The sequence below is a fragment of the Doryrhamphus excisus genome, chromosome 12 (assembly GCF_030265055.1).
Source record: "Doryrhamphus excisus isolate RoL2022-K1 chromosome 12, RoL_Dexc_1.0, whole genome shotgun sequence".
In the NCBI taxonomy this organism is placed as follows: Eukaryota; Metazoa; Chordata; class Actinopteri; order Syngnathiformes; family Syngnathidae; genus Doryrhamphus; species Doryrhamphus excisus.
In genome coordinates, this window is record NC_080477.1 from 13,401,173 (window position 1) to 13,412,579 (window position 11,407).

At 39.8% G+C, this 11,407-nt stretch overlaps 2 protein-coding genes across 2 annotated transcripts; one reads left to right on the forward strand and one right to left on the reverse strand.

Annotated features, from left to right (window-relative positions):
• Positions 1 to 38: 38 nt before the first annotated feature.
• si:ch211-122f10.4 (cathepsin A-like) lies at positions 39 to 4,285 on the reverse strand. The gene is made up of 11 exons (XM_058089802.1): positions 3,981 to 4,285; positions 3,424 to 3,535; positions 3,212 to 3,349; positions 2,975 to 3,130; positions 2,401 to 2,492; positions 1,956 to 2,040; positions 1,721 to 1,867; positions 1,522 to 1,667; positions 632 to 794; positions 477 to 566; positions 39 to 411 (listed from the first exon to the last, which is right to left on the reverse strand). The coding sequence occupies exons 1-11, from the start codon at positions 4,148 to 4,150 to the stop codon at positions 328 to 330; spliced, it is 1,383 nt and encodes a 460-aa protein (XP_057945785.1). The 5' UTR covers positions 4,151 to 4,285; the 3' UTR covers positions 39 to 327.
• Positions 4,223 to 11,381, forward strand: gas8 (growth arrest-specific 8). Its single transcript, XM_058089803.1, has 15 exons — positions 4,223 to 4,347; positions 4,977 to 5,121; positions 5,923 to 6,032; positions 6,908 to 6,972; positions 7,033 to 7,198; positions 7,291 to 7,332; positions 7,410 to 7,454; positions 7,523 to 8,110; positions 8,251 to 8,346; positions 8,591 to 8,788; positions 8,920 to 9,120; positions 9,832 to 9,886; positions 10,447 to 10,652; positions 10,886 to 11,201; positions 11,305 to 11,381. The coding sequence occupies exons 8-14, from the start codon at positions 8,108 to 8,110 to the stop codon at positions 11,078 to 11,080; spliced, it is 954 nt and encodes a 317-aa protein (XP_057945786.1). The 5' UTR covers positions 4,223 to 4,347; positions 4,977 to 5,121; positions 5,923 to 6,032; positions 6,908 to 6,972; positions 7,033 to 7,198; positions 7,291 to 7,332; positions 7,410 to 7,454; positions 7,523 to 8,107; the 3' UTR covers positions 11,081 to 11,201; positions 11,305 to 11,381.
• The last annotated feature ends 26 nt before the right edge of the window (positions 11,382 to 11,407 follow it).

Here is an 11,407-nt window from a genome sequence, read left to right on the forward strand (position 1 = left end):
GTTATCGTTCAGCTTGAAACTGCCAGTGCATGCGAGTAAACATAGGGATGATTTTATTAGAATGCAACAATATTTGTTAAAGATAGAATTTTATTGAATCCAGCTTCCGAGTCCCTTTACATGACTGAAAAGTGCAAACTGATGTGTATAATACATTTTCATCAGGATTCAGACAATGACACTAAAAAGTACAATGTAGCTTATGTATGATTTGAAATATGTCCAACATGAACAAAGCTCAAATGCTGCACAACCAACATACCTTTTCCCCTCAAAATCCCTGAATTGACTGCATGTTTATCAAAGCACATTGCCAACAAGCAAGGGTTAATAGGAGTGATTTGTTATGAAGGACTGGAACATATGAAGGGCTGGACCTGGTGCCCACTGTGGAACCATGTGACCTGCACCCTGGATATGTAAAAAAAAAATCAGTATCGTAACAACCATGCAGTGACATGCTAGACCTGGCGTACCTTGACTGTTAGGAAGGTGATGTTTCCATACTGCTGGTAGAAACCTGCTACCTGGCTGTCATAGTGCCAGGGTTGGTACTTTGTTGTGGCCTGGGAACAATTCGTTTGATTTTAGCTGGGAAGATATGTACCTTTTACACAATTACACAATTTACCTTCATGCCGAGGTCTTCCACAAACCATTGATCTCCAAGAAAGTTGCATGCCATGTCTGTGTCCCCGTTGTAGACAAGCGCTCTGAGGCCCCAAGAAAGCAGTTTCAAATACATGTCCTTCACTGATGGGTACAGGTTGGTGTAATTCTGTCCGACAGAGTCACTAAAGACAAGAAAATTATAGATGTTAATAATACAGTCCCTGGGCAAAACACAAGTGGGTATAGTTAAAAAGGCCTGCTAAAGTGGACCTTTTAACATAGTAACATATGCCCCGAATTTATCTCAATGGTTTGCTCCACTGTTTATTGTTTATTACAAATCCCCTTTAGTCCTCACTGCAGTGAAGACTATTCTTCCTGGGGTTCAAAAAATAAAATTTCAAACATAATACAATAAAAACAGTTATTACAATTAAATAAAACTAAATCTAAACAAAAATGATCTGCAATGTAATATATGTAAAATACAACCCTTAAATTATTGAAGCCAACCACCTGTTGAAAAAGGCGCATTTAAAGTTCAGGGTTTTCATGAAGAAACTCCTTCCTCGTGGATATGACACACCACCCCTGTCCCGCTAAGATGAACCTGCCCAATGCATATGACCACTAGCACGACAGAGGACAGCTTTGTACAATAGCAGGCTTCGCTACACATCTTAAAGCAAAGCATGGAGCTCTACAATCAGTCAGTCAGGAAAATAGAAGGTTGCATTTTCATCCGACATGTAAATTAAACAGACAATTTGGGTGGAAAGCAGGAAGTCCATGGAAACACTGCAGATACTGGAAGCTGGAGAATGTTATCATGTGTAGCTGCTAGATAGGAGTCCACAACTCAATACAAAGCGCCGACTAAACATGCCGAGCATCACTGCTGTCATTTACCTGCACAGGTCCCATGGTGGCAGCGTGTCAGGAATATGCAAAGCTTTCCTCACATCACCTCTGTTGAGCCAGTTGGCTTGAGCTGTGCTGTTGATGCAGGGGGGTACCTCTTCCAGAGAAATAGAGAACGGCTGTGCACCTGAAATCTGCAAAGATTTCCGTCATTTTCTATACAACTTATCTTGTATGATTAACTCACCTCTGTGAATCGTTTTCTGTAGCCTTTGAACAAGTGACTCATGGCCCTCTCGTAGCCCTTGTGAAACCCCCGGCGTCCTTCGCAATTCAAGTAAAGTGCATATTCATTAAGACCACTATTATACACAATTTTAAAGGCAACATTCACCTGAAAGAGATTAGAAGGAGAGCATAAGAGGATTTTAGTCATCAAACCAAATGGCAACATACTATATTTAGACATAAAAGAGTCGTACCAGAATCAGACATTTCTCTGAAGTGGAGTTGTAGAAGTCGCACCTTTGATTCTCACAGCAATATTGGTTTAAATCACGCCACAAGCTGCACATGAGAAACAACTTCAACATAACATCTTTCTCCAGTAATTCTCGAGTTATGGATGTGATCAGCCACAACATTAGAAACAGATGATGTAGCCAACATTCTGCATTTGCAAAGATTGACCTGATCACGGTCAGATTGGTATTAATTTAACAATACATTTTCGATTGAAGTGGTGTATAACTGTACTGCATCATGCAGAGAGCTGTTGCTAATATTTTGTGGACCTTATTGAGCTACACAAGTGGCATGTAAACAAAAACTAATGCAAAGAACTCTCAATATAACATAATACAGTTCATTGCAGAGATTGACATTGGAATACTACATACATTTCTGATACATTAAAAGCCAACTTACTCTTCTCCAAAAAGGCCATGGTAGTAACCAAAATATATTAACGTCTGGTCATTGAGTGCATAGCTGCTAAGACCATTTCCCACTGCAAAACCCTAAAAAAAACAAACAACAAATTTGATAGGGAGTCTTCCAGCATACACAAATACTGTATCGACCCACATATGACACGACTCCTGCTCTGAAAAACACTTTAAAAATGAAAAATCAAAATTTTTTTTTAAATAATGATTTCAACAACATGGCAATAATAAAAGGATATCTTATTTCTGCTATACAGTTATTTGATGACCATTATCTTAAAATTGGCATCATAATTCCTACTCCGTGGTTTGTTCTCTCTTGCTCGCTCTCCTTCCTCACTCACTCTACAACGGGCGTGAGTGACAGGAAGAAAAGCTCTGACTCACTTGGAAAGATATTGTTGGGTGACACCTTTGGTTTGCATGTATAGAACTGTTTAGGGAGAATACACTGTATTATATTTGGGTCTATATGGTACATAAGAAAGTAATATCTCTTAGGACATGAAATTTCAGTTTCTAGACTCTAGGATTGATGGAAAAAAAAATCTCACCTTAAAGTTGATGTTACTTTCCGAAGCGACACGCATGCTGAGGGTTGGTGTATAAATTCCGCCATAACTTTCTCCAAAGATGAAGAAGTCATTTCGAGTGAAGCTTGGGAATTTGGCAAAAAAACTCTGCAGTGCTTTGTAATTGTCCTCAGCGACCTAACACATAGCAACATGAGATGTAAAGGGATGTTTTTTTTTTTAATTTCCTGCCAAGTGTCAACAAGTTCCTAAACTCGCCTGATCATCATCAGTGGTGTAGTTGCCATCATTGGAGTAGGAGTATCCAACCCCTGCAGGAGATTCTAAATAGAGCACATTAGCGATCCTGTTCCAGCTGAAAATGTTCTCATACAAAGTGGCTCCGTCATCTTTTACCTGAGGGGTCATCAACAATCATGTCACGTTAAATACATTTTGGCACAACTTCTGCACACATGAAGTATCCTCACATGGAAGGGTCCATTCTCTGATAGGAATCCATCCAGCGAGCTGCAGCCTGGGCCTCCGTTTAGCCACAGCACCAGCGGGTCTTTGACTGGGTCTCTCTGGGAGGTCACAAACCTACACAAGATCAGATACCATTAAAATATTTAAATGGCACTGTGATCAACATACCAGGAGTTCCTGTGTACCATGTAAATATGCCTCTAGAGCAGATGTGTCATACTCAGGAATAGCAGGTTTTCCTTCCAGGTGGTCATCAAGGGTCTGGAGCCTGATTACTTATCTTATCGACTCCTCAGTGCTAATTAGACATGTTCTCATGACCTGACCATACTGCTATTTTTTCAGTTTTTGTGGCATGTCCTGACGTGTTTGCGACTTCAAACAAGCATCTGAGTGTACTTCATTCACCATGTCCTAGTACACTACACATTATTAGAAGAATAATACGCACACACTTGTGTTGCAAGATTCTACAAAAAATACACATTTCTTGCTAAGAATTTCCACATGCACACCTTAACTAAACCATGTGCATACTTAACTTGTAGTTGTTCCTTACCAGTAGTGTAAAAACTTGCCAGGTCGTGCCTGCAAGTGTCCCGACCACTGACGGTAACTGGGTTTGAACGTCATACCGGGTAGATGGATCACCTCGTCGGGAGCATAGTGAGCCCAAGAGCCGAGCTGCAACGCGGCAAACAAAGCTAAATAGCGGCCAGCGGCTAACATCTTAAAAACTCACCGACAAGGCACCGAAACCGCATGAAACTCAGTGCGTTTGCGAGCCAAAGGAGAGTTATTTTATACTGTAGCTTGTGACTTCCTCATAAACGTCATGTGATTGCCCTGACCGTCACGTGACCATAGTGCTAACGTCATGTAGTGCTTTTATCTTGAAGGGTTAGAAAGTAGAAAGCATACTGCAGGTAAGCTATACATGTCAGTGAAGTTTGTCTAATTAGTTTAAGAGAACACTACGGATGAAACTATACATTTAAACCCGTCTAACCGCCTTCGACGTGTAGTAGAACTTTCTTCGAGTACAGGACCTGCTAGCTTTGATGCTCGCCGCTTTTGACTGTAACAACATCAGCTTCTATCCTCGTCGAAATAAAGAGTTAGTTTATTCCCGTTGTTTATCCACTACCCAAGAAAGAATTTACTTGAAGCAAACCACATCACAATTGCTGTTGGGGCGCTTTTGGCTACTAAAATGTGTTATTAGAGTGGAAATGTTACATGGAAGATATGAATTTCCGGTACAATCCTTTCATAATAATGTTCTAACAGCACCCGCGTTACAATAATGATAATAGAATAATAGTGTGTTGATCAAACTAGTTCTTGTTTGGAAAACAAAATAATTCACAAGTGATCCCAAACTTAGCCATAGTTTTTATTAAAATAAAATTATTTATATATTTACTGAAATCTATTGATGAAATAAACATAATCAACAAGTTGTTGTAGGAACATTTAAAAGTAAGTTTTATTAAGTAGGCACTACTCAGCTCAATCAAGCAGAGTCTGTTTGTGTCCCTCTTTGGCAAAGCAGCATGGATTGTGAAAGTATTCCACAGAGCCCTGAGGAAGATTCTCCAAAGCTAGATGTAATTGATCTGAGCGGCCTCCACAGGATCACCAGGCAGTTTACAAGATTGCTGCAAAAAGCAGAAGGGGACGAACTGGACCTTCGGCAAGTATGTCATATATTTAATAATTCATATGAATGTTATGATTATATTTATAGATTTTTGCAAACACTGTTGGTTGAACTTTTACAATGTGCAATACAACATAATGAAGTTTCAAGTACATTGTGAATTGATGCAATATAAAATAGATTGGAGAGTATGGTGAGCTGGGCTGGAGGCCAAACAGCTAGGAGACCCGAATTCGATCCCACCCTCGAGCATCTCTGTGGAGTTTGCATGTTCTCCCCGTGCATGCGTGGGTTTTCTCCGGGTACTCCGGTTTCCTCCCACATTCCAAAAACATGCATGCTCGCTTAATTTATGACTCCAAAGTGCAACTTAAATTGAACTAAAAATGGAAGAAAGGGGGCGGCACGGTGGTCGAGTGGTTAGCACGCAGACCTCACAGCTAGGAAACCAAGGTTCAATTCCACCCTCGGCCATCTCTGTGTGGAGTTTGCATGTTCTCCCTGTGCATGCGTGGGTTTTCTCCTCCCACATTCCAAAAACATGCTAGGTTAATTGGCGACTCCAAATTGTCCATAGGTATGAATGTGAGTGTGAATGGTTGTTTGTCTAAATGTGCCCTGTGATTGGCTGGCAACCAGTCCAGGGTGTACCCCGCCTCTCGCCCAAAGACAGCTGGGATAGGTTCCATGTTTGATTCATTTTATGTTTTGGGTTAACTTTGGCAAATTCAAATGGATGAGGCCCTTGAGGTTTGTAGTGTTATTTATGGAATAGTTTTTTTCTTTTGAGACAATAACCAGCGATCTAACAAAGTGTTTGTTTCCTCCATTCTTACAGGCTGGTAGACTGTTTGCTGTGGAACAGAAAAGGCGAATCTATGACATCACAAACGTGCTCAAAGGCATCGGCCTCATCATGAAAACATCCAAGAACATGGTAAAGTGGATGTAAGTTAGCATCAGAAAGGTTCATTTTGAAAAACAGTTCATTTAGTAATACATTCTATACTTATATATACTTTTATATCCTTTGTAACATTACTTAACGCATTTGGTGACTATTCTCTTCATAATCACACAAGCTTACAGCAAGGAGAGGATTTATGGAAGATTGTACTTTTTGTTTTTTCATTACCTTTTTATACTCAAACTGGGTTTTGAAATGTACCCTAATTCAGCCTCACTCTCACCTATGTGAACTATGATGATATCGGCGACTGCTTCAGTGGTAATTCATGTTTATTCCACCATGCAAGCATTCATGATGACTTTGCAGTTATTTAAATTAGCTTTTGATTTATGAATACAAAGGCTCAACCCCAATAACAGATTACCATATTGACCCAAATATATTTCTTCCTAGAAAAAAGAATCGTCTTATATTCCAGGTCGGCAAAACAACAGTTGACACCAAACGACATCTCCCTTAGAGAGTCACAGCTTTTTTTCCTGTCACACATACACAAGTGAACTAGAGAGGCACAGCCATGACACAAGCTGCAAAATAGGTTGCGCAAGTTAGCAAACAGGCTGTGTTATGAAGTCAATTTGAAGATCCTGGTGCTTAATGAAGCAATAAGTCCTCAAGCAACTGTAAACAGCTAAGAAATATGTCATATTTTTTTAGTTGTTATTTCGCTGAAATTGAAAACATTTATTCATTCATTTTCTATACTGCTTAGCCTCGTTAGGGTCACAGGTCAATCAAAGGGCACATATAAACAAACACGATCTGAGATGGTCCAAAGCATCAGGGCCGTGAGACTGACGTGCAAACCACGCCATATTGAAAACTATTTTGTGTAATCTTCTTCTGCTCTCAGGCAACACATTGTTGGCAGTACAAGCACCTCCAGGCACACACATGGACGTTCCCATACCTAAAGCAGTAAGTGTTCCACAGTCTTGTGTTGTGATGACTCTGGTGTTTACATGTTATTTCATTCAGGTACAAAACAGCCCAGCAAAGTATCAGATCCATATAAAAAGCGTCATCAGCCCCATCGATGTCGTACTTCTTAACAAAAGCTCTGTCAGCGCCATCCCTCTTGTGCTGTCCTTACCACCGCCTGATGACATTTTACATCGAGCAAAGTTGGTCATGTCCACATCAAGTGAGACAGACACACACACGATCTTCAGCTACTGTATTATGGTTTTAACAGTATTGTACATGATTATTATACCCTCTTATTTCCAATGCAAGGCTTATCAAAACAAACAGTGGACTTTCAAGTGCCTAAGAAAGGTATTTGCACATTTTATATCTTGTTAAAATCTGTTAAAATTAGTGTTACAATTTCTTTAATTGTTGCATTTCTGTAGAAATTGTGAGTGCTGATCTAATAGCAGAGCTCATTAAATGTGAAGGTAAGTGCTCTTATCATGCTTATTTGCTTATTTCGTTTTGGTCTTAATGAGCCTCTTGTCCTCCTCAGTTTTGTCTCCCTTCCTTCGTGTCTTTCTGCCCCCAATTGGAATTGTGTCTAATCTGGACGGACGACCTCAGTGAAGTATTGGGCTGAGTTATTGACCTTTGACTGTTATGATCAGACTCCCAAAGTATTTTATGTTGAATTGTGTACCCATATGTTGTTTTAAATAGTTGTTTATTTGATATAACTAATAAAGATTTTCATAATATTGTCTCCACCTCATCCAAACAATAATAATAATCAATATCATACAATATCAAACAACAATCATACAATTATTCATTTCCCTCAGCTTATCAGAGTCTGAAATATTTAAAGTAATTTAACTACCACTAACATATGTTACTGTAATAATCAATTTATTGAATATTAATAATAACCCCAAATAATGATTTCCCTTACAAATCGGGCATGGTCATGTTTCTACGAAGGAGCATCTACTGCCCTCTACTGGCGGTTTGGAAAGCTACACCAAAAAATAGTCAACCAGGGAGCTGCTTGTTCATGTCGCTACGGCAACAAGTGTTTGCATAAGGTTGGGGGTGATTTGTATTGGGCTTCCTGGTATCTCCAACCTACATCTAAACAATGGTGAGCATGTTCATATATCCCTGTTTTTTTAATAAGAATAACAAATGTGACAATCAGCTTGTTAAATGTGCTGTATCAGCTGAACGGACGTAAAACTGGGAGCTAACTCAATGTCTGATTAACATGCTAACTTTGTCCAGCCTCCTAAAAAGAAGGGCTCGGGTAAAATGTCAGCCAAGGTGAAGTCTGCTGCACTCATAGATGGCCTCACCAAGGAGGAGCTGTCCAAGGAACAGGTTAGACTCTCCTAATGTTCATATGAACTTTATTGTGGTGACAAGTAACACAAGTAGTTCTAATAAGGTAACCAAACTGATCTGCATGTTACACAATTGTACATAAAGTATGAAACCATGGTGCAGTTGTACTTGACTGCAAACTAAAGCCAAAATAATAAAATGCTGCATCTTCCCAGATTATTCCAATAAAGTAGTAATGTATATGTGACATGATGAGAATATAAAAGTTTCTAATTGCCAGATGATAGAGCACATCATGGTTCTGCGAGAAGAGCTAGACACAGAGCGTGAAGAGAGGAACTACTTTCAGCTCGAGCGGGATAAGATCCACTCTTTTTGGGATGTGACAAAGAAGCATCTGGAGGAGGCTGTTGCTCAACTTAGAAACATCGAGAAGAAGATAGAGGAGGATGAGGGCCGCCACCTGGTAGAAATCAAGGTAGGAACATCATCCAAAAAAAACGGCCTTGCAGAGTAATAGTTGCCGAACATACAGTTTTATGCCACGGCAAACTACAACTCCAATAATAAAAATATTGTTCAATTCATCAATGCATCTTTTTGTGGCAGGTGTATAAGCAGAAGATGAAGCACCTGCTGTGTGAGCACCACAACACAACCTCTGAGCTGAAAACAGACAGTCAAACATCCACTGAGGCGATGCAAAAAGAACAAGCCCGACTGGAGAGTGAGCTTCGCCGGAAGATGGCGGCCATCAGGTTGGACATACATGAGCTTGACATTGAATACCTCGCTGGCGACCTGGAGCAGGTGGGGGGGGCAATTTGTTAACATACTGCCTGGCCAAAATAATGTCACACACTAAATATTTGACTGGACCGCCTTTAGCTTTGATTAGATTTGGAGTGACAGTTTTTGCACAAGCTTCTGCAATGTCAATTTTATTTTTTCTAGTCCTTTTGCTAATTAATGGGAGATTCGAACCACTGCATATTTCCCCACTGTACTTCCGCTTTAAAAAAATGCATTGGACAGTTCTGAAACTGATTCCAATGATGTTAGATGTTTTCCATGACCACAGCATGAGTCTTTGACATTTTACCAAATGAGAAGCTACTCACTAATTTTTTTTAGATTTTCACCCTTACTCATGCAGAATTATTGTGCTTTTTAGACTTTTATGAATGCTGGCAAGGCAAAAAGTTTGCCCGGCTCCAACTCCCCATACGCAATAAGACAACATTAAGACAAAAATAACATTCACATGATATAACCTCACAGAAATCATTAAACGGCAGAATGGGACAGATACTTTAAGGGTTAAACAACTTGTTAATGACATGTTAACTGAAATACATATAATCATGCATGCAGTAACTATCCAATAGGAGAATCTATTTGCTACCTATTTGCTCAATAAATGCAGATGGTGACCTTTTTTGGGCCGGGCAGTGTATTATTTTAGGGAAATAGTTTATAATTCAAGGGATGCTAACATGCATGTCTGTCCTAACTCAACAGGCACACAATGAAGAAGTTTCTAAAACTAAAAAAATCTTGGAGAATCAACGGGCAGGTAAACATGGAATGTCAAGTATAGTGCAATTCAGAATAAAAACTTAACTCGAGGCACTTGAAACCGTGCAGGTCTAGAACCGCACTGCTTATAAATGAAAGGAAACCAACTGAACCCCACATAAACAAGCACTTGGGTGACAGACGCAAAGAAAAACTCAGAAGAACAAAGGCTCACTGAAGGGTGGCAGGTCTGGCTCAACCGGTTAAAGTGAAGTTGATAGACAGACGGTAGAGAGAAAGCGAGAGATGAGTCTGTCGGGACGAGCGCTCCCTCCAGCAAGTAGACAGATCTGAAGAACAGGAGGCAAACACTATGTAGAGAAAGGGGATGGAGGAAGGGATGAGAAAACAACTATACTGTTATGGTGATAACAATTATTAATATCATTACAACTGCTAACAATTAAAGCGGGTCTCAGAGCCATGTTGTTGGCTAGTAAAATACTACATAGACAAGGATGACATAACAATAACTGCATCAGTCACAATAATACTAAAGTAAAAGCAGTAACTACTACTTTTTTCATGCCTATTCATCATTTTGTGTATTGGGATTAGAAATAGAGGCCCAGTACAAGGAAAAGCTGGAGCTGTTGCAACAGGAGATGGACAACATGAGGAAGAAGGAAGTGAGCGAGCGAGAGGATCAGTGGAACAGTCACATCACCACTGTGACCAGAGACCATGCCAAAATATTTGGCGACGCACTCATGCTCCTCAATACAAACGTGGAGCAGGATTTGAATCTCACTGAGTCAATGAAGGTGAAGTACTCTGAGTATAGCAAAATGACACAATACGTGAAGTGAAGTTTAATTTAACAGTATGTGGTGACAGTGCTTAAAAACATCTACTGAAAAGTGTCAAACTGTTTCTACATAAGCATATATAACAATATACAACAATAACTATACTATACTATTTGATTCACATATAAACAATCAACAATCTACCTGTATTCTAATGAAGCTTTTAATCCTCATGGTTTGTCTCATAGAATCAAATAGAAGACATGAAGACAAAACAAAAGGAAAAGGAAAAGAATCTTGCCAGGGTTCTACCAGAAAACAAGCACCTCACTAAGCTTCTATCAGAGACCAAGGAGAAAATTGCTGAGGCTGAAAGAAAAATGAAGAACCCCATAAGGAAAGAGGTTCTGTTTTGTTTTGTATGGGCATGTGATGTTTCATAGACGTGTTGTTTCCAGTGGATTGATCTTCAGCTTTGAACAGGAGCCCATTGAAAAGAGGAAAGCAAAAGAGCTGCGTGATCAGAAACAGAAATTAGAGCAACTGCAGCAGAACATTAGCAAGGTAAAACAACAACAAAAGAAAGCTAAATATTGCATAAATATTGCATTCAAGGTCAGTCTGATGAGTCAGTGACCTTGCAGGACTGTGCTGAATATGTTTCCAGCTTCAGCAGGAGCGAGACCAGCTACACAAGGCCCTCACTCAGAGTGTAGAGAGGTTTCAGCAGGAAGCAGATGACAAAAATATGAAGCTGGAGCAGAAAGTGA